The sequence below is a fragment of the Amphibalanus amphitrite genome, unplaced genomic scaffold, assembly GCF_019059575.1.
Source record: "Amphibalanus amphitrite isolate SeventyFive unplaced genomic scaffold, NRLGWU_Aamphi_draft 000049F_arrow, whole genome shotgun sequence".
Classification (NCBI taxonomy): domain Eukaryota; kingdom Metazoa; phylum Arthropoda; class Thecostraca; order Balanomorpha; family Balanidae; genus Amphibalanus; species Amphibalanus amphitrite.
Window position 1 is genome coordinate 1,013,650 of NW_024881545.1, and position 22,106 is coordinate 1,035,755.

A 22,106-nucleotide genomic window follows, 5' to 3' on the forward strand; every position below is an offset into this window, starting at 1 on the left:
CGGCCGCCGCTTGCCGCGGGCTGGTATCTCCGTCTCTGTTGTCCGTATTGTTGGCAAATCTCAGTCGCACAAATTCGACGTGTTCCGGTTCTCTGCAAACTGTGTCGGGTGGGTGTGCCCGTCTCTGGGGAGGCGTCTGGTGGCCGGCTGCACTGGTCTCAGCCGCGCCCATTGCCGCTCTGTCCACCTAACCCGTTAATCTGTGTGTGCTGTGTGTCTATCGCTGGACTGGGTTGTTTGTCTCTGAGCAGGCAGCTGATGTGCGCCGGACCGGGGTGTCTGAGCTGCATCTGACTACTGTATATGTCTATGTTGCATCTGACAGCTGTTGTCTGCTCTTGCTGACCGCTGGGACTTCTGTCTATGTTGCGTCTGACCGAGGGAACGTCTTTCTATGTTTTATCTGACCGCTGGGACCTCTGTCTATGTTACAGGTCGGCAGACGGCCGAGATGGGCAGCACCCTTCCCTCAGCACACTCCCCGCGCTCGCGGACACCTCCCGTCGAGAGGAAACAGAAATTCGCCGGCCTCGGGCGCCTCTTCAAGCCCTGGAAGTGGAAGCGGAAAAAGAAGTCTGACAAGTTTGCCGAAACGCAGCGTTGTAAGTGTCCGCCTGTTCTGGGGCGGCCGGTGGGCCAAAAAGTCCGGAGTCAGGCCTGCAAACATGAGGATGTGGTGTATACGTCCGTTCAGTTGCAGATGTTATCGCTCACTTCCCGGTAATGCACTGCAACTTGGTTGTTCGGTAAAGTTGTGTTCTGCCGGGTGTAGCTGCGCTTTGCCGTAATTCCTGGTCTCTGGTGTGAGAGTCGTGGACGCCCTCCCTGTTCGTTCATATCACGTACCATACATCTTTTGGGTGTAATGCTATTTTAAATGTGTTCGACTGGGCATGTAAGACCAAAATTGTTGTGAATGTGACTTTCCAGTTGTTTTCCAATTTCCATTAGTGTTATTGTTTATTCCATTAGAATCATTCTCCCATCGCCACATCACCTGTGTCTGTTTTCCTGTGCTGGTGGGTGGGGCATCCACATGTGGCGGCGGCAGAACGCCCAGACAATCGTCATTGCAACGGACGTTTCTACGAATGACCTTGAATGAATCAGATACCATCGGCCATAAAGGCATTCAAATGCACGCGACCAGCATTTCATTGAGCTTTCCACTGCGGTACCAGCCGATGTTTTTCATTCATTCCACGTGAGGCGGATGTATACCTATGATTTCAACATTCTATTGCGCACTCCTTGAATAACACTTAAGCTGTGTTTGAAATATTTAGTATTTATGCATGCAGTGTGTACATTCCTCTAAAGTTGCTAGGATTGCTATCTCGTTTTTCCTTTATAGCATAGGAGCATTAACTGACCATGTGGTGTGTTCATGACTCTGACATTCTCTGTGCGTTTCAGCGCTGGAGCGGAAGATCTCAATGCGTTCAAATCGGGATGACCTCATCCAGAAGGGCATTTTGTTACCGGATAGCGCTACCTCATCGCCGTCAACAGCGGCGCCCGCCAGCGACGCTCCCGGTGGGTCCGTGGGCCCCTCTACCCAGCGGCCTGACGCTCCCGCTGGGTATGCGGTCCCCTCTTTCCATCCTCCAGTGAGTCTCTTGCTGGGTCCTCGAGCCTCTCTCCCCATCTCGGCCAGTCGCTCTCGGTGAGTCTACTCTCCCTCTTTTCCAATATCCGCCAGCCCGGGCGCTCTCGGACTCTCGGTGGGCCCACGGTCTCCGCTCTCCACCCTGGTCTGATGCGCTAGACCTTGGGTGGTCGATGCTGCCACCTAACGGATCTTGGCTGACAGACGTGGACAATGGACATAACTTAGAGCGTTGCACAATGAGCATAACACAACGATGTAGCTTATTAGTTGACAGAGAGGCTTTGTGAAGGCTTTTAGATAATCTTGAGCAATTTCCATAGCTCGAGTTATAACTTTGTTAACTATCTACTATTTGGTAATACAAAGCTAGATGTAGATGCTTTGTGTAGATGCTTCGTTTGTCGTTTGACATTAATCTCCATGGTGTATCCCTATGGCGTATTGAGTTCGATGCACGCCCTCTTACTGCATGGTCGCTTTGTTGTCCTACGCCACAGTGTGTCGTACCTCGCCGTTGACACCCCTCCCCCTCTCCCGCTCTGCAGACCTTCTGAAGGAGCGGGACCTGCTGAACGGTGCGGTCAGCAGGTCATCTCCCCCGGCCCAGCACCAGACCCCTCCTGCTACCCCGGCGGCCGCTGCGGAGACGCCGCCGCCGCCGCCGCCGCGGCCCGAGCGGCCCGAGCGGCCGGCCAGCCTGGGTAAGTTGGCCGCGCCGCCGCCGCCCCGGCCGTCGCCGGTAGCGGTGTCGTCAGCTCAGCGACCCGTCAGCGTGCCGTCAGCGCTGCTCAGCAGGCCAGGTGAGTACGGAGGGCGGCCTCAGCACGCTCCACCACCCGGTCCGCCCGTCCGTCAGGGCTGTCCTGCACGCGGCGCAGCGGCCTGGCCTAGTCTGCGACCGGCGACTGCCGTGTGTGTCTCAGTGTAGCCGGTTTGAGCAGCGGTCCTCTGGTACTAACCGTCTTCCATCGAGATTTGGAATGCGTACAAATACTTGGAATGAGCCCCGCCCCTGTGGCCTTTGTCTCGGTCTCCCCGCATCTCTGGCGATTCTTCAGTACCTACCGGTAAAAAGCATGGTCTTTCGTGGCATTTCTTCTGTGTAATGGTAAGTGTTTTTGTCCTTTCTGGTTATGTTGCGTTTGACTTGCACGTTCTTGTTCTGTTTCCAACTTGATTTGGTTACAAAGCTGGTGACTGTTCGATTTTGTTGTCATCGTCTTTACTTTTGCATGGTTCTATGTTCGTCTAACATTTTCTACCTTTTTTCCTTGATACATTGTTCCGATTTGAGATGGTGGAATCGTAACGAAAAGTAGAGCATACTAAAGCTTATGTTTACATTTTACTTGTTTGTAGTTTTTATGCTCTTTGATAAATAAGAATGTAACTTCTAAATCACTTTTTTCATAACCTCTTTGATGACTTGCCGGCGCCGTGCGTTGTTCGGCGCGTCCGGTGCCGTTGTTTGGTCGCCCCACCCCTCTGACAGTCCCTCGATCCGTGTCCTCAGGCGCACCCCCGGCCCCGGCGGCCGCCCTCCGAGGAGCCGAGCCGACCGCCGAGCCGCGCCTGTCACTCTCCCGGCTGCCCGAGCCGCCGATCGGTGTCACTGAGATCGGACTCATCCCGCCGCCTGCCATGTTCTCCAACGGTGGCGCCACTGCGGCAGCAGCAGCCGCCGCCGCCGCTGCCGCTGTGCCGCCCCCGCCCCCGCCGACAGCCGCGCCGCCGCCGCCGCCGCCCGGTCTGCTGGCCGGTACCTCAGTCAACACAGCCGTGCCACTGGACCTCAGCGACCCGCGCTTTGATGATCTGGAGGAGGAAGAGGTGGGAAAAGGGGATGGAGAGACGGAGAGGGTGGTAAACAGGAACTGGAAAGGTGGAGGAGGGACGGATAGAGGAATGAGGTAGGGAGGGAGCACAGAAGGGTCCTGAAAAATGGATGAAGAAGGTTGCGAAGGGGGCAGGACAGAAATAAAATATTTTACCTTGCTTGCTACCTACCTGTCATTTCCAACTTGTGAATGATTTGTCGGTCAATGCCTATGACTCAGCCTCGGGGATGACGAGACGGACAGCTCACCCAGGCCAGAGGGCGCCCGGATGATACCACTCAGCCGGAACTGTAGGTATCCCTGTTATGTATCCCGGCAGTCTCACCGCTCACCGCCGAACGCTCACCGTCTGCCTCCCCTCAGGTGATGTTCGGTGACGATGACGACGATGACGAGTACTACCCGATGGCCGGCGGCGGCCGCGGCGACGAGCCGGCGCTGCCGCCGCCGCGCGAGCCGCGGCTCGACCTGGTGCCACTCAAGTCGGCGCTGAAGAAGCCCCGGCCGCCGTCCGAGCCGGCCGCACCGCCGGGTAGCGGTCAGCAGGACCCGGCGCAGGGGTGAGTCGACTGGGGTGGAGGGTGGAATGGGCCGGGTGAGACAGAGCACTTGACGGTGTGAGCACTGGCAGGAACAGTTCAGACATGTAGCATGCACTGACGATGTTAACAATTAACAATATATTTTGTTCTTTAAACTCTCCTCTATCCGCTGAGCTGAGCATGACCAGTATTTGGTTTTGTCCTCCAGTCCGTTATCGTTACTTAATGGAGCCAACTCTCCAGGACCCATTTATTATCTCATGATGTCGACATCGTGGTGCCAGTTCCGGTCTCCGCTCAGTGGTAGAAACTGGCGCCAGTCGACCTATAGTTGTCCGGACCTAGAATTGTCCGGACCGGACGTCCTCCCTCACTCAGCGGAACATGGGTTCGCCTTTTCTAGAGGCTCCCGGGCGGTCTGTCGCAGCCGGCCCGGAGGACAGAGTCTCATGTCCCGCGGGTCATTGGCAGTTTGCGGAGTAAGTGCTGGCATCGAAGCTTCGCTAGGTACATGTACGCTAGCCTTTGGTCTTGTCAAACGATGCCTTTTGCATGTTCTGCAATGTTATTGAAGTGGACCAAACCACCTGAAAGGTCAGTTTAGTGTTTGGATAGAAAATTTTTCTTATTCTTGAGCGTTTTGGGAGCTATTTATTCTCTTTCTACACTGACTGTATCTCTTTTGAAGCTGTATACTATGTTGTTTAGTATGCGCTGGAAGTAGGCTGAATTCAATATTTTTTATAGTGACGCTTTTTGAAGGATCCCAGAATGACTGGCTCCGAGTAGAATATCGCACACTATTTTGCAGGCTATACGCTTAGTAATTACATATTCATACGTTGTCGGCTTTTCTATATCTTTACGAAAGTGAATGTTTTTTTTTCAAGGTGTGTTTCGGTTTCACTTCTGTCGTACCCTGCACTTCGATGTGCGTGGGGCTCTCTTTTGCGACAGGATCTAAAGATGTGCGGTGACCATGGCATAGTACCAGTCTGCTTAATCGCTAATCGGAGGATCATTAAACATCCGACAGCATCCTCACTCGACGCTGGATCAGGATTGTTTTCCTCGATAAAATCACCATGTGTAATATGGGATTTTAAGAACAAAGACTTCTTACGTTTCCTCTTCAGAGAGCGGGTCACGTGTGATGCTTCCTCCCTACCCGTCCGTTGCACAGTGATGCTTGTATCCAAGCCTTTGTTCTATCCCTGTCACCAATATCGTAGGCGCGCGACATAAATGTCGTATTTGTTACCCCATGACCCGTCCCTTTTGCTGTCTGTTGACCCGTCCCGTTAGTCCCCTGTTGACCCGTCCCTCATTGTTGACCCGTCCCGTTCACTCCCCTGCGGCCCACCAGAGGAGTCCGCGCTATGACCGACCTGTGTCGGCTGCGGTTCAGGTGAGAGCTCTATCCAACACCCACGGGCTTCGCTCGCACTTCTGATGTCTGCTCTGTCTTTCCTCTGTTCGGGCTTCCGTTCGAGTGTTTGCAATATGTGGGGATTTGCAAATAAAGCGGACTTACCAACTTTTGTTACTGTTTTCTACTATCAATGAGTGCGCTGTTGGTTTGCTTTTTTCCTATGCCTCTAATGACGCATTTTGTTGAGGGTTTGAGTTAAATTGACCATCGGCAATGATCTCAAAGCGTCCTGCTTCGCTTGTCAGTTATGATCCTCATGCCTTGGGTTTCATAGTTTTTCGACCCTTTACTCTTTCGTTGTTAAAAGAATCGCATGCACCTTATCTCCACTTCTGTTCCGGTGATATGTCGGATAGATGGCAGAACTCATTCGAAGGTTTAAGCGTGTCTGCTTATACGGCATCACACTTCTAGGCTGTGGAGGCCTTGGGTGTGATCTAGAATATGTACCACTGCTCATGAGATGTCCCTGACCTTCCGCAGCCCGCCTTGCGCCGAGTCGCGTGTCCGTTGAATGGTGCGCCGACCATCGGCCGCTAACTGGCTCAACTGCCGCTCGGCGGCGGCTGCAGCGGCCTCGTGCACGGCAGTGCCGCCCCGCGCCGCCCACTGCCCGGGAGCTGTGTGTGTCCGCTGACGGCTGTCTGTCTCTGTCGACAGGGCGCTGCTGACCGCCGGCGGCGGCGACCGGCGGCCGGTCGGCGGCGCCGCCAGCTCCGGCGAGGATAGTGATGACAGTGACGGGCCGATCCTCTACCGCGACGAGCCGGCCGAGGGCGAGAGTGGCGTGCTGACCCGACTCGGCTCGCGCGTGCAGCGCTCCGACAGCCTGGCCATCAAGCTGGCGCTGCGGCCCGACCGCCAGGAGCTGATTGATCGCAACATCATTCACGCGCAGACGGAGCAGGACCGTACTGACTGGCGCAGCGAGCTGAGCGCCAAACTGAACCGGCGCCTCAGCCTGCGGCCCACCGCCGAGGAGCTCGAGAGCAGGAACATCCTGAAAAGTGAGTGGTGCCGCCGCGTGGTCCGAGTACCCAGACGGTCGGCCTGCCTGACATGCACGGAATACTGAACGAACGATGTGTCGAATGTCCACTGTGCATCTTTTTCATTGTCTTTGGCGTCAACGCTGTCTTTGTGCTCAAAGCCCTAAAACACTACTGTATTTACTGCTCAAAATTGTTCAGAGATGATCCAATGTCTCGGCGCTCATATTTAACCCATCAGTTCACATCAAGTCACTTCGCTGTTTCAGTACGGCCTCCGGGCCAACTACCAGGACCTACAGTCTCTTATCCGTTGGCGCACACCCCTTGTTTTAGGTCTCCAGGAGACCAAGCTTGCGCCAAACGTCACCCTTGCCATCAAGGGCTACTCTGTTTTTAGGAGAGACCTGGACACCCCTACCATTGCCCATGGAGGTGTGCTTCTGGCGGTTCACCACAGCGTACCTGCGCGCCAGGTGCCGCTGCAGACTCCCCTGCAGGCGGTGGCCGCCAGAGTTGATTTCAACCACCGGGAACTGACTGTGTGCTCCTTATACCTTCCACCAGGTATAGCGCTCCCGGTGGTTGAGCTTCATCGACTTTTCGATGAGCTTCCACCTCCGGTCCTGATAGTCGGCGATTTTAACGCCCATAGCCTGGCGTGGGGATGTGACACGACTGGCACTCGTGGTCGACTTTTAGAATCTTTTATCCGCGATGAGGCGCTGTGTATTTTAAATACAGGACAGCGCACCCATTTTACAACACCCTCCGGTCAAACATCGGCTCTGGACCTGAGCTTAGTAAGTCCGCGGCTAGCTCAGCTATTTACCTGGTCCGTCCATGACGACCCACTCGGGAGCGACCACTTCCCAGTGTGGCTGGAGCACCAGGAGTCCCCAGTGTCGGGCAACCGTCCACCTAGGTGGAATGTTCGGAAAGCCGACTGGGACGAATTTCAGGCCGCTGTAGAGGCCTCTGTTTTAGCCAGAGCCGACGCCTCTGTGATGTCTACAGAGGATTTTACATCTTTACTCAATGACTCCGCAAACGGGTGCATACCCAAGACGTCGAGTCAGCCTCGTCGTCCTCCGGTCCCGTGGTGGACTAAGGAATGCGGAGATGCGATTCGTGCCAGGAAACGCGCTTTTAGAAAGTTTGACCGGAGTAGTACTACTGAGAACCTCATCGCTTTTAAGAGAGCGCGGGCTTTTGCCCGACGCGTTTTAAAGGAGGCAAAGGCTGTTTCATGGCGCACTTATGTAAGTTCCTTAAACCGTTTTACTCCTACGACCCAAATATGGGCACGCATGAAGCGCATTGAAGGTCGGTTCAGCTCTGTTCCGCTTCCGGTTTTAAGAGTGAACAACACGGACATATCTCATCCTTCAGACGTCGCAGAGACGATAGGTCGTGCACTCTATCAGCGCTGCCGAGGAGAGCCGTCCTCACGACCTGCACCAGCCGCCGTGGACTTCAGCACAGCTGAAAATTTGGTGTACAACGAGCCTTTCTCTATGGCTGAGCTCACGTCTGCCATCAGCTCGTTGCGCAGCGTCTCAGAAGGTCCGGATGCTGTCCACAACGACATGCTCCGTCATCTCCCAGCAGTTGCCCTCGAGGCGCTGCTAGCAACCTTCAATTCGCTTTGGGAGACTGGCACTTTCCCTGAGACCTGGCGGGAAGCCACTATCATTCCTATCTTGAAGGCTGGTAAGTCGGGACATGACCCTCTCCATTATCGGCCCATCTCTCTCACATCATCGCTATCAAAGCTGATGGAGAAGATGGTCAATGTGCGTTTTAGCTGGTTTCTGGAACATCATGGTGTTTTTACAAACGCCCAGTGCGGTTTTAGAAAGCACCGCAGCCCTGTTGACCACATTTTAGCCCTTGACACCGAGATACGCACCTGTTTTACTGAAAGGAAGCACCTTGGAGCACTGTTCTTTGATATTGAGGCGGCCTATGATACAGTCTTACGACACAGCATACTTTTCAAAGTTTATAAGTACGGCATACGCGGCCGGATGGGCCTCTTTATCGAGAACTTTTTATCGGGTCGTCGGTTTAAAGTCCGAGTCGGTAACCAGTTGTCTAGCAGTTTTACCCAAGAGAATGGAGTCCCTCAGGGAGGGGTGCTTAGTGTGGCGTTATTCGCAGTGGCGATTAACGATATCGCCGATGATCTCCCGGTCTCTATCGGCAGATCGCTTTTTGTTGACGATTTTGCCATCTGGTTCGCCGCTTCCAGCGCTCGGCACATGGCCAGACAACTGCAGCTTGCAGTCAGACGGCTTGAGAGATGGAGCCGCGACAATGGTCTCCGTTTTTCAACGAGGAAGACTGTTGCCATGCATTTCTGTCGCCGCCGCTGCGCCGACCCTACATTGGGTATCCGTCTGTACGGACAGACGATCCCCACGCAGCCGGTGGCGAAGTTTCTTGGTATGACGTTTGACGGACGTTTGACGTATAAAGAACATTTTAGAACGCTTCGGGAACGATGTTTTAAATCCCTGAACGTTTTAAAGTGTGTTGCCCGCACATCATACGGTGCGGATCGCAAAACTCTGCTCCTCTTGTACCGGTCGATCATCCGATCGAAGCTGGACTACGCGTGTTTTGTTTATGATTCTGCAAGTGAGTCCAGCAAGAAGTCCCTGGACGCAGTACATCACGCTGCGCTCCGCGTTGCCACCGGGGCTTTCCGCACTTCTCCAAAGAGTAGTCTTCTGGCTGAAACGAATGAGCCACCTCTAGCTCTTCGTCGCCAGATGCTGGGGATGCGTTACACTTTGAAACTTCGCCAATACCCAACGCATCCGACGTACCCGTACGTCTTTTCACGTCACGCTACTCGATCTGACGGGAGGGTACGACCGTCGTTTGGAGAACGCATGGGAGGTCTTTTTTCAGCTGCTAACATATCCTTGCGTGGCGTTCGGCGTACCTGGGACACGCCCCCTCCACCCTGGAAAAACGCCAATCCGCAAGTGGACCTCTCACTATCGACTGTTAAGAAGGACAACTTGTTGCCTGCTGAGGCGCGAGCCAGAGCCTTAGAGCACATTGCCGTTTATGATGGTTTTATCACGGTTTATACAGACGGCTCGAAGACAACCGAGGGAGCGGGCTGCTCTTTTGTCGCTGGTCGTGACACCCGCTCGTTTTCTCTGCCACCTTCCGCCTCGGTGTTTTCTTCAGAGCTAGTCGCTATAGAGAAGGCTTTGTGTTTCATCGAGGTTTCTGGCAGTCCCTTTTACTTGATTTTATCTGATTCTCTTAGCAGCTTATTGGCCTTACGTACTTTTAACTCAGTTGACCCCATCGTGCGGGACATTTTAACTCGGCTTACGTCGGTGGAGCAATCTGGAAAATCAGTCCGTTTCTGCTGGATTCCCAGTCACGTCGGCATTGAAGGCAATGAGCTTGCTGATGCTGCTGCCAGACGCGCCGCCGCAGCACCCTGCACTCGGCGCTTGCCTCTGCCTGCCCGGGATTTTTATCCGCTGGTGCGACCCTTCATGCTTTCAGAGTGGCAGGCAGAGTGGGATTTGTGTGTAAGGAACAAGCTGAGAGAGTTGAAACCAACTCTAGAGCCTTGGCAGTCTTGCATGCAAGGCAATCGTTTCCATGAAGTGGTCCTCTGCAGACTCCGTATTGGTCACACATACGCGACGCACAGCTATCTCCTTTCAGGAGGTGAGCAGCCTTTGTGCAACAGGTGTTCCGTGCCTCTAACCGTCGCTCACGTTCTTTTATCTTGCCCACTCTTTGAACGGAACCGGACACGCTACCTGGGCTGTATTGCTCCTGGTACCACTATCCGCCACTTACTGGGTGACGAGTCACCCTGGGTTTTATCCGGCAATATTTTTTCCTTTATCCGTTCGGTCAACTTCCAGGTGATTTACTCAACCTGACCCAATTCCTCTCTAGTCTACTTGTCTAGTCAGTTGACTGTTACGACGCTCTTGCGTTGTTCTATCTTACCTTGTCTTTTTATCAAGTCTTTTACTTTCTAGCCTTGGTATATAGAAGGTCTCTTGTTTTGAAACACTTGTTTTATTAGTGTGACGTTATGGGCGCAAAATGACCTTCGCAGTCGGCGCGCCCTAAAGCCCCAATAAACAAACAAACAAACGCTGTTTCAGTACCTGTTCACTGTGTCAGTGTTTCCCCGTTACTGCAAAACTGCTAAGTGATGTCCACGAGTACTCTGCCTGTTGCTGTCTTTCCTCTTGGCTCTTGGCTCTGTTCTTGCCAGTTGCACCCTACGTTGTCATTGCCGTTTTATCAGTACCTGGTAGTTCTGTCAATTGTCATCGCTTTATCAGATAGATACAGATACAGATACAGATATATTCGAGCCAGATCCACACATTGGAGTGGCTTTTCACAAGCTCACGTCATACGATGGGGGATATAATGGGGAGGGGGAGTATATCGAGCACACATCCACGCATTCACAAATCACAGTACGTATGCTCAACATAGACACACACAATCTAAGCATCTTGTTCAGGCATTGTTCGCAGCACCTTCATAGCGTTAGCTCTGAAAGATGACACCATTGGGTCAACTTTGAGCTGTACCTACTACACCGCTGTTCCTACACCCTGCCCCACTGTATCAGGTAGTCCGCATCACTCGTGTATTTCAGTATCTTTTAGTACCGCTTCCTACCCACTGTATTAGTTCCACCAGTCTGTGTCACCACCATCCCTCTGAACTCGCCTCTCTATCAATACCTTCCGTCCTCTGTATCCCGTGCCACCGTTGACTGCACTGACCTGCATACACCACCGAGTGTGGATCACTCTAACGGCTCCTTGCCCCGTCCGTCCGCAGCTATGACCAACGAGGAGTCACAGCGAGAAATGGAGAACAAGAAGGCCACTCTGCTGCGGAAGCTCAGCTTCAGACCCACGGTGGAAGAGCTCAAACAGCGAAAGGTACGACCCGCCTGGCTCCGTGATCGAATGAGCAGTCTTGGTAGAAGGGAAAGAGGGTAGGCCGTGCCTGAATGAGCGGTCTTGGTGGAAGGGAGAGGCGGAAGGAAAGGGGTTTGGTGGGACAGGTCGTGTGGGACAGGTCGTGTGGGATAGGGTCGTGGGGGACAGCATCTAACTGACCTACTGCGGGAAAATATTTAGAACGGAGGCGTGATGTAGTAGGCCGCGGACAGTCCAGAGCTTGGTGTGGCTTCCTGCGCTAAGGCTCGCCTAATTCTGAGAGGCTGCTTGGATGATGGCGGTTTTTTAGAGCAGCTTGGTTTGTGGTTCGATTGCTGGTGAGACAGACAGTGGTTAGTTCAGATTAGCACTCGGTGCAGGTCCCATGCAGTGCTGAGCGGGGATTGACTGGATTAGACCCGAGTGAGCTCGTCCACAGGCTCCTCGGCCCCGCTAAGACTAATGGCGCCGGTATCGTCTGTGGTCCTGACCAACATGACCATTGACCAAACCGGACCCTCGCTCCCTACACCTTACCTATGCCTCCACGAGACTCCGGCTTTGGGGATCACTGCGTCTCGTTGATCCCACGAAGAGGTCCTCTCCGGGCCGGCTGACAATATCTTAGGCGTGTGGGGCGGCTTGTGGGGCGGTCCGGGCTTCTGCTCGACCTTGCCCGCGTGGCACACCCGCGGGCGCTTGCGTGACGTGCAAAAGAAATAGAAGATCGACTGGATTCTACTTTGTGATTATGATTCGATCTTTACCCCATCCACTAGTGTGTGGTCTGCTTGCTGGCTGATGTCGCTCGCGTGCGTGTTCTTATCCTCTGACGCTCCATTCCGCCGCAGGTGATTCACTTCAACGAGTACGTGGACGTAACGCAGGCGCACGAGTACGACCGTCGGGCCGACAAGCCCTGGACGCGGCTCACACCGCGCGACAAGGCCATGATCCGCAAGGAGCTCAACGACTTCAAGTCGTCCGAGATGGACGTTCACGAGGAGTCTCGCCACCTGACTCGCTTCCACCGGCCCTGATGCCGGCCCTCGCCGTCCGCCGCCGCGTGTTGTGATAGTCGTCAGCCGTGCCTGCCGCCAGACATCTGTCGGCGCCGCGCGGAACCCAAAGTGTCCATGACGGCCGCTGGTCGTCCGTCGGTGTCGGCCATTGTTCACCATTCGCGAGAGATTTGTGCGATACGTCGTAGTATATGAGAATCGCGAGTGGCGTGTCGTTGCTTCGTTCCAGAGAGTGCTGCCGTGTATATGTGTGCGTGAGTGACGCGCCGGTGCTGTGGGCCTCGTGCCAGCCGTGCCTTACTCTGTCCGACGGTAGATAATTAACGGGCCGACTCCGTGGCCGGGGCAGCCGCCTTTCGCCCGCCGTGGCCCGCCTGAGCTGCCCCGCGCGACACCGCGCCCATCCGCATCGATAGATATACTGGCCGTGGGCCGAGAGCATCACTTATGCAGACAAAGTGTGAGGAAGCTGGTAAGTGCATTTCTGAGCGAATTACTCGTTAATGCTTGTTTTAATAAATCGTTGTCTTCCACACGTGGTACCTGTTTTCATCTCATATTTTATGGTCTGTATTTTTATTCCGCCAAATTACTTGCTTGACGTGTACATATTTGTACGTTCCATGATTTTGGAACTGCGAGGGAAGTCCTAAATTGTCTCATATCTGGTAAATGATGAATAATAATATATGAACTAATGATGGTTTTGCTATGCCGAAGGGTAAGAGGTTGTCGGTCTCTTTTTTTCCAAGCTGCTTCTCTTCTTCGGTATCCAAGAGTACCAAGAGTATAGCTAGCGTCGTGTTTCGTTACCATCTGATTTTTTTGTCTTGGTTATTTTATTTCATTGCCGCTCGCTCAGATGTTTCGGTGCAACAATGACCTGGGAAGTGGGAATCATAAGTGCGCTACTACAGATTACGATCGGATTTTCTGTTATGCTTAGCATTTTGTGGTCTGCTTCTAATACGTATTTACTCTGCCCAGGTGTCTCCGGATTATGTTGGAAATGGTATTTGTGGAAACTGTTGGCCTTAACCCAAAGAACGGAATGGCACTGGAGGGAGTCGGGATCAGCTGCGCCACGTCTCAGCCAACCGGACTTGGCCTTCAATGTACGCCAACCTGCCTTAGGGCTTTCATACTCTATCCCTTGTTGACGTTCAGATTTAAAACTTGTTTGTATGGATGTTGCCCAACCATGTCTAGGTATGACCGCAATAATAGATGTAGCTATAGCTTACATCTTTCAGTGTTTGATCGAATTTATTTTTTCTCATCTACCATGGGCATCCCTGAGAACATCTGGCCGTTGTCTATACCATGTATTATATATCGTCACCTCTAAAACAACGGCGTCATAACCAGCATAACCTCCGAACTGGAAACACGCCTCTCATTCAGTCCCAAACAATACCGTCCCAGCGCGGACGACGCACGGCAGCTGCATCCATCGAGCGTGCGCGGGATCCTGGTCATTGAACATTGCTGCGGGTAATGCCCCATAGGCACCGGACTCGATCTCAAATGTCCTCTAATATCCACTACAACGCTGGCCTCGGCTCTCGCAGGAATGACAACTTGAATGCCCGCAGGCGCTGCCACGTTCAGCCGGGTAAACGGTCAGCTGCGTCAAATGTAAACACGGCTTTATATGCAAGAGTAGCTACGTCTGCTCAAAGATCACTTTGCTGATCAAACACAACTCAAAGTTCGCTGCTGAGGCGCAGTGCCCTCACTTGTTGATCTGCTCCAAGATCCAATCCCGGTAGTCGAAGACGCGTGTGTAGCCGGCCACGCTGCCGCAGACACGGGTGCCAAAAGACGAGATGCCCGTCTGGAAGATAGTGGTACCGAATCGATCAGAGACCATCAGCGGTCCGCCCGAGTCCCCGCGGCATGTGTCGGTGCTGTTGGGCCCTCCGCCGGCGCACAGCCGGCTCGGCAGGCTGCGCCGGAACGACGTCTCGCACTCTGACAGATCGCGGATCGGCAGCCGCGCCTTCTGCAGCACCGGAGTGAAGCCGAGCTCAGAGCTGACGTTGCTGCGCCCCCAGCCGGCGATGATGCCCATCTGGTCGGGGGTGATGTCCGTTCGAGTGGGGTCACCCAGCTCCGAGAAGTCAGTCAGCAGGCATATTGGCTGGATGAAGTCGGTGAAGGGGACCTCGCGTGCCAGCCGCACCACGGCGATGTCGTTGGGCAGAGCCAGCTGACGGATGTTCTGGAAGTGTGGGTGCGGGAAAATGGCATCGATGTCGACGGTGATGGGTCTGTCGGCGCACTCGCTTGGCATATCGGGCAGGCAGTCGATCTCGCTGTCGAAGTCGAGCTCGCCCAGAATGACGGAGACGGGCGTCAGCTCCGGGAACTGGGGAGTGCTGAGGAAGCTGACACAGTGAGCCGCCGTCAGCACGTGTCGCGATGTGATGAGCGTGCCTCCACAGCCGTGCTCAGGCCGTGAGTCGGGCGTCTTGGTGTACTGGATGGATGCCATCCACGGGAACTCTCCGATGAACGCATTTACGCCGCCCGTCACCCGCGGTGAGAAGCCGTGCCCGCAGCTAGTCGGCAGCTGCACCCTCGGCGGCGCCACCGAGCGCCTCACCTCATTCTGACAGCAGATCTGAATACGACCGCTGGCCGACCGGGGACACCTTCGAACGAGACTGCGCAGTCGCTGGACGGCCGGTGTGTTGGGACGGGCTGAGCGGGCCAGTCGCTCCAGCTCGGGACAGTCGGAGAGACTGCCGCACACGCCGCCGGTGCCGGCCTCGTCCACCGTGCACGGCACCTGATCGTCGCCGGTGGCGGCTGCGACCAGAGTGCAGCACACCAGCAGCGTCACAGCGCGCACCATCGCGGAGTGGTCCTCCCGGCACGGCGGTCACGGGTTCACTGACAGCGATGCTACGGCGGCGGAGCTGGCGGCGCGGGCATCAGAGGTGCACGGCCGCTGCACGGCGACGGCCCCACCGGGGTACCAGCGCGGAGCGCCCGCTGATACTGGAAACTGCACCGCTAAATGGGCTAAGGTAAAGCGCATGGCAACAAAAAGAAAGAAAGAAAATAAAGTGCTAAATGCTAATCATTCATAAGCAATTTAAAAGATTTTCGTCCTCATTCCCCTTACAACATGATTATGTTGACTTTTTTCAAGTAACACTGTTCAGTGATCACTTCTTTAAAACAGTCGGACGTCCCAGGATCGCTACTTTCGACCCCAGGGCCCAGAGCGCATGATATGAGCACTGCTCTGCAATAAATTTACATCCTCTAGCATAAACAAGCCGCCGAGGAGTTGCGGCGTAGTTTCGAGCGTCCTGCGAGGGACCTGGGACTTCCGTCAATTCAAATATGGTGCAAATATGCAGCAGCAGCAGCTGCTGCATCGCCTTGTTTTGTTGCGGGCAGTCTTGAAGCAAACACTGCGGGTGGAGAGTTTGCATCTCCGTGGCTCACAGAGATATCGTCAAGGCCGCGCGGTGCTCTGGAAAAGCTGGGTTTCCCGGTGCGGCTGGGCGACCATCCGGTCGCCGAGTGGCTCGGGAGGGGGGGGGGGTGGCCGCCCCAGCTGGGACGACCCATGACGTCATGGCATTGTGTCCTCTCCCCACCTGACTGAATTAACTGCGCGGCCGAGCCGCCGACAAGCAGGCTGGAAAACTGGGGTGATTACCACTTACCAGCGGTAATTATGGGGATCTCCTCGCGTGCGAGCGACATTAGACGGGAAGAGTAAACAACGAAACAACGAAACAAGGCGTGAGGTAGGTTTTCCCATTTAGGTTGTTCCATAACATGAAAAAGATAGGTAGGTACCTATAGGTAAAGTTATGTTGTGTTAGCCCGCGTCTCGTAGGGCTATTGCCGGACCCTGCAACCGGGGGGGGGGGGCTGCCCCCCAAGAACTCGTAAAGTTACCGACCGATTTTTAAAACGGCGTTCGATAGCCCCAACGGAGAACTACCAAGTGACCAAATTGCATTGACCTAGGTCAAGTCAACTGATGGCGTCTCAGACTCAGGCCAAAATTTTGCATTTGTAAGCAGTAAGAAAACATATGTGATTACGTCGAGTTAACCCGCGCATGACTTGGGTATTTTCCATAACGCGAGTGACTGAGGGGGGGGGGGCTCTCCAGAGCCCCCCCCCCTCCTATCTCCGAAGCTACTGGGCCTATCGTCAAAATTCAAACGGCGTCTGATAGCCCTGGAAAACTGTCGAACGAAACCTATTTTCATTGACCTCGAGGTCACCGATGACGTCACAGGTCAGGTCAAAGTAATAATTATCGGCATTTTTGCTTGTTTACGATTTAGGCTCTGGCCGCCGGCTGACAAGTCCGATCAGGCTCATCTTTGGTTTACACACTCCTTGATATATGCATTAGATACCCTGAGGGTACCGAACTTTTACTTTGAATTCTTCAGGTCAAGGCCAGGTCACCCTAGGTCACGAAAATTGTATATCATGTATCGGTCACGTGACGCATGTTTTATGGTCTATTTTACACGTAGATTTCGAAAATAATGTCGTCTGTGTCATTTGAGGTCATTTTCAGCTGAATTTACCGGAGGTCAGGTCAATTTCAGGTCAGAAAAGGTCGAATTTTGAAAATGAAATTGTTCAACAAAAAAGGTGTCTATCAGATGCAGTTCGAGCTCAGGAACACGATGGTGCCATTTATATTACTGTACGATGTCAAAAACGTACTGAAAACGGTTTTGAAAAATATATAATTGTAAAATTTTGACAATTATATACTCGAGGGCAGCGCTTTTCGAGGAGCGCTGTGGCCCGAAGGTTTGGACTTTGAATTGTGAAAAACGCCCGCCCGCCGGAAAACGCAAACACCGCAAAACGCGCAAAACGCACGCCCGAAACGCCAACGCAAACGTCGCAAAAAATAAACAAACGCCCGCCCGCCGCAAACCGCAAATAAAAAACGCAAAAACGCCGCTAAACAATAAAACCGCCCGCCAACCGCAAACAAATTTAACACCGCAAACGACGCAAAAAAAGAAGAAAACCGCCCGCATCGCCCACCCGCCCGCCCGCCCGCCGCCAAAGACAAACACCGCAAAAAACACAAAACGCCCGCCCGCTGCAAAACGTAAACACCGCAAAACGTGTAAAACGCACGCCCGAAAAGCCAACGCAAACGGCAAAAAATCACCCGACCGCCGCAAACCACACAGAAAAAAACGCCGAAACGCCGAAAAAAAATAAAACCGCCCGCACCGCACCGACGCTAACTGCTAACCGAAAACGACTAAAAGTCGCCCGCCAGCCGCCAAACGCAAACACCGCAAATAAGCGCCCGGCCGCAGCAAGATAATAATTTATCAGCGGCTGGCATACCGCTAGGCTGGTCATTTTCACAAATCAAAAAGATATCTGCAAAAATCTCCTAGATGAAAGCGCCCGATTAAAAAACGGATGGCACGTGCGTGTTCCTCGCCCCCAACTTCCTTCAAGTCATTCGTCATTTGGGTCATCTAACGCATTGACGTATCTGCAAAAATCTCCTAGATGAAAGCGCCCGAGTAAAAAACGGATGGCACGTGCGTGTTCCTCGCCCCCAACTTCCTTCAGGTCAATCGTCATTTGGGTCATCTAACGCATTGACGACCGGCTGGGTGGAGTGAACATTGCGCCAAGAAACGTAAGTATATTGTCAAAAAGAATCCCCAGAGTGGTGGATCCCAAAAGTTTGAAACTACCACTTTGGCCCACTGGACGACACCTTAAACAGTTGCCGACCGGATGACACCCATTGTTTGGTCACCCACGCCATAGTATGCATCATGGGTGCGCCGAAATGACCAAAAGTCCCAATTTCCGGTGTGCAGGGTCATTTTCAACGGCACGTGGCACGTGGTTCTGGACTTTTCCGGCCACTTTGCGACATACCCATGGGTAGTGCACCGAATGGTGGTTGATCTGCATGTAAGAAAATGGGGGGTCGTTTGGATCGTTTTCGAGCAATCTGCCGTGGAACGCATTTTTTCATTTTCCCCATTGGCTTAACACGGGAATTTTTAAAGTCACGTGGCACGTGCACCAGATGGTCCGCGGAGGGGAGACCCATACCAGAACGTAGATCACCTGGCCCACTAGAAATCCTGAAAAAAATCAGAATATTTGGACCAGCCGTTTTCAAGAGCATCAAGTTGTACTGATCTCAGGCAGCTTTTGCCAAATTGTCAGGGAACTCAGATTTGTTTTTCAATAGAAAAACACAATTCTAAAGAATAGTGTTTTAACTATTGACAACAAACCTTCGGTTATGTACTTACCGAGACGAACGCGTGGCGCGTGCTCAAAAAGTGCAAATTCGCGTCATAGACTTTACATGTATAAATCGGCGTGCGAAATCGGGCGAAAACGGCTAATTTTGGCCGACACGGGTCCAGTTCCCGTGCAATATCTTGGTGACCAGGGGTCCGACCGGCACGTGGAAAACAGCATCGTGTACAGAATTGAAGGGGCTATTGAATGGTGTGCAATGCAGAGGATAGCACGCGCCACGTGCACCGGAGAGGGCACTTTTATTTGAAAAATTGCGGTTTTTGAGGGATTTTGGAATTAATTTTATTTTTAGGTGACCGTTAACCCTATTAGTGGCAGGGGGGGGGGTTGTTTTTATCCACCCCTCAGGTTTTTCGGGAATATCTCCGAAACCGCTGAAGCTACGATGCTGAAATTTTCTGACTTTTCCTAAAACTAAATTGGGCACATTCCCTGAAAATTTCAAGTTCATAACTTTACCAGGGGCGGCTCCAGAGCACTGGGAATTGGGGGTCCTATTCGTGAAGCGAGTCATTTGGGCGAAGATCACGATGCTGCACCAGTTTTACGAACAGTGAATGAAAGGTATCATGTGATAACATATACAAAGTTATTGTGCATCCTCTTTTGACACGTTTTTGCTATAATAGGCGGATCCAGGCGTCCAAAAAGGGGGGTTATTTTTTACCTCCCAACATAGGTGCCCTGACACCGCCTATGCATGACCAATACAATTTTAGTCGTTCTCTCATAAGAAAATTGTAACATAACAAGACCATTGCCACCCTTTTTAGAAACAGTACCAACAAAAACCTTATTTACTATACTTTTTGTGTACCCCCAATCTCAATGATCTGTATCCGCCTATGATTTTTGAAAATGCATATTTTTAGGATCCATGTGAATTCCTGGTTCATTCTCTATCGATCGGCAAAAGTTGCGTTAAGATTGGTTCAGAAACCTGGCCGTGATAAACAGTCTAAAATGTATCTGCAATTTGCCCGTTTTTACCCCCCTCTACCCCCCTATTGACATTTTTTAATTTTTTTTTTTAGAAATGTAGATCTCGTTGAGCCAAATCGAATGCCGTTTGAATTTTGAAAATCGGCCGGTTAGATCTCGAGATATCAAGGGGGGGTCGTAAACAGCCCCCCCCTGCCACTAATATGGGGTAGCCAGGAGCCTGCCACTAATAGGGTTAAATGGAGCGAGTTGAATCAACGCCTATTTGCAAGAGAAAGGTACCGCCTCTCATATAAAAATTGTGAATAGCTAATTGATCGACGCCAAGGTGGCACAAATCGCTAGAGAAAATGGTGTTTTTCGATGATGTGCCACTTTATTAATTAGGGTAACTGTGGGGAAAACGCACCCCTGGGTTAAACGCCTCCCCTAAAAAAATCGTAGATCTTATCGGCGGATAGGTGTTTTATCCTGTCTTTCAGAACAGTCAGCTGCTTGTTTACGTAGTTCTCTATTTCCGGTTCTGCGTCTTGGGGAGCAGCGTGGGTAGGTGCTGATGTTGGTTTTGGGTGTTGTTTTTGTTGTTTTTACAGAAGATTCCTAAGCTTTTGATGCCCTCTTTATTTCACAAAACTTGCTATTGTGCACATCACTCAAAACTGCGTTTTATTGTCATTCTGTTGAATTTATTATGCTGTGGCGTTAGTGGCGCGTTTTTTGTCAATATTTTGTTGACCGGAAATGGAGTGGATGGGGAAAGACGCCTACTCGATGCATGGGGCAAGACGCCCCCAGTTTTCTGAAAGGGGGGCGTTTTGCACGGTGGTGAGAGTGCAGGGTAGCGCCCTGTAGGTCGGGGCCGAAAAGGCCTCTCCCTGTCCTTTTTTGCTGATACATCCTAAACGACTGCAGATATCGTCACCAAACTTTCAGGACTCCTCCGGGCATCCATTTTACACATTGCAACAACATTTTATTCCAAAGGCTATGATAGGTTGACCACAAATGACGTCAGAATGACGTCAAGTTGTGCCATGTTCATCATTTTCTCTGTTGATGGATGGGGTGGGGGCGCTTTGCACATGGGTGTGGGCGTATTACCCAGGGTGTGGGGCAAAACGCCCTTTTGTAAGGGTATGCGGAAACCTTTTTTGGGGGTTAAATACCACACGCAAGTGTCTTTTCTTGGTCTCAAAGCGTAGTAAAAAGAATGAGCTACATGATGGTGCCCAAAGGTTTGAGTAATCTGGGTTGGGTTGAGTGTCAGAAGGTTTCGCGCTTACTGGGGGCGTTTTTGACCTATTCACCCTACACGGGTTTTGCTGCATGACCTGATACGTTTGGCAATTGAAAATGGCACCGTTGGAAAGAGCATTCAATTCTGTCCAAGATTCACTCTTCATGTTTGCATGATGAGCAACAGTATTCTTAAAAATGTAAATGTTCCAAACCATTACATTGTCATTTTTAGCGAAATTCAGCGATGGCCCTCAAAAGACTTCACGCCAGTTTTCGAATCATTCTTAAGTAGAACGCATGATAATACGACACGGGCACCTCGATGCGATGTATCTTTTTGTTTTATTACAAAATGCTTGGCCGTCAAAAAGCAATCGAACGAAATGGATACCAACCAAACCGACACAGACCAACCCAATACCCACGGGTCAAAAATAACCCTTCTTCGCGTTGCGGAGCACGCGGGTAACCCTAGTAACTTGGCTATTTTTTAAGATATTGGGCTAAAACTTGCTAGAGTAGCTCATCAGTGTGTGTTCTATCAGATCTATTCCGGATTTTGCGAAAAATCTAAAACTTTTTGAAAAAAATAAAAAATATATATTTTTTGTAATTGTAAAAAGATATTCTTCGAAATAATCAAAATTTCGAAAATTCGAGACAGTTGTTTGATAGTTATGTGTATTTTTAGTCCACTGATGCAAAGAAATTGGATCTAGCTTTAAAACTAAGCTGTTGAGAGCATTTGCCGTAATTCAATATTTTGCATCAAAATCGGCCGACATGACGTCACTCTGACGTCATTTCCGGCCAAACTATGGTACCTAGAAAGTTGAAATTTTTAACACAAGGTGTCAAATTGATGCCGCTGAGGGTACAGCAAGTTTCGTGTTGATCCGTGAAATGGTTTAGAAACTATTGCCGAAAAACGGGAGGGGGCTCTGTAGAGCCCCCCAACCCCAGTTATGCGCGGGTTAAAGGCACATATTTTGCTAAATAAGTCACTGATACCAGGTCAGGTCACAGAGGTCAGGTCACTTAACCCGCGCCCTGGTGGGGTCTGATTATAACGCTACCTAGCCCCTAAAGGAACTATTAAAGTGCGACCGATTTTTGTCCCCTCGTATAGGTAGTATCTCCGGACGGATTTACAAAACTCAAACGGCACTCGATAGCCCTGTAAAAACTAATCGTGGAAAATTGATTTCATTGACCAC

The 22,106-nt window shown here is 51.9% G+C and overlaps 2 protein-coding genes across 6 annotated transcripts in view; one reads left to right on the forward strand and one right to left on the reverse strand.

The window, feature by feature from the left end:
• Window positions 1-13,091, forward strand: part of LOC122377719 (phosphatase and actin regulator 4B-like) — a 36,088-nt gene extending 22,997 nt beyond the window's left edge. For 3 of the 5 annotated variants that reach the window (XM_043358083.1, XM_043358082.1, XM_043358085.1), the window contains exons 2-9: window positions 435-602; window positions 1,417-1,536; window positions 2,158-2,412; window positions 3,126-3,442; window positions 3,814-4,010; window positions 6,085-6,431; window positions 11,268-11,371; window positions 12,223-13,091. In XM_043358083.1, coding sequence (XP_043214018.1) covers window positions 435-602; window positions 1,417-1,536; window positions 2,158-2,412; window positions 3,126-3,442; window positions 3,814-4,010; window positions 6,085-6,431; window positions 11,268-11,371; window positions 12,223-12,411 — 1,697 coding nt within the window. In that variant the 3' untranslated portion in view covers window positions 12,412-13,091. The remainder of the gene's footprint in view (window positions 1-434; window positions 603-1,416; window positions 1,537-2,157; window positions 2,413-3,125; window positions 3,443-3,813; window positions 4,011-6,084; window positions 6,432-11,267; window positions 11,372-12,222) is intronic. The other 2 variants (XM_043358086.1, XM_043358084.1) reach the window with 1 other exon arrangement.
• A 612-nt stretch (window positions 13,092-13,703) lies between these two features.
• LOC122377720 (serine protease easter-like) lies at window positions 13,704-16,269 on the reverse strand. Its single transcript, XM_043358087.1, has one exon. The coding sequence runs from the start codon at window positions 15,251-15,253 to the stop codon at window positions 14,129-14,131; it is 1,125 nt and encodes a 374-aa protein (XP_043214022.1). The 5' UTR covers window positions 15,254-16,269; the 3' UTR covers window positions 13,704-14,128.
• Between the last annotated feature and the right edge of the window lie 5,837 nt (window positions 16,270-22,106).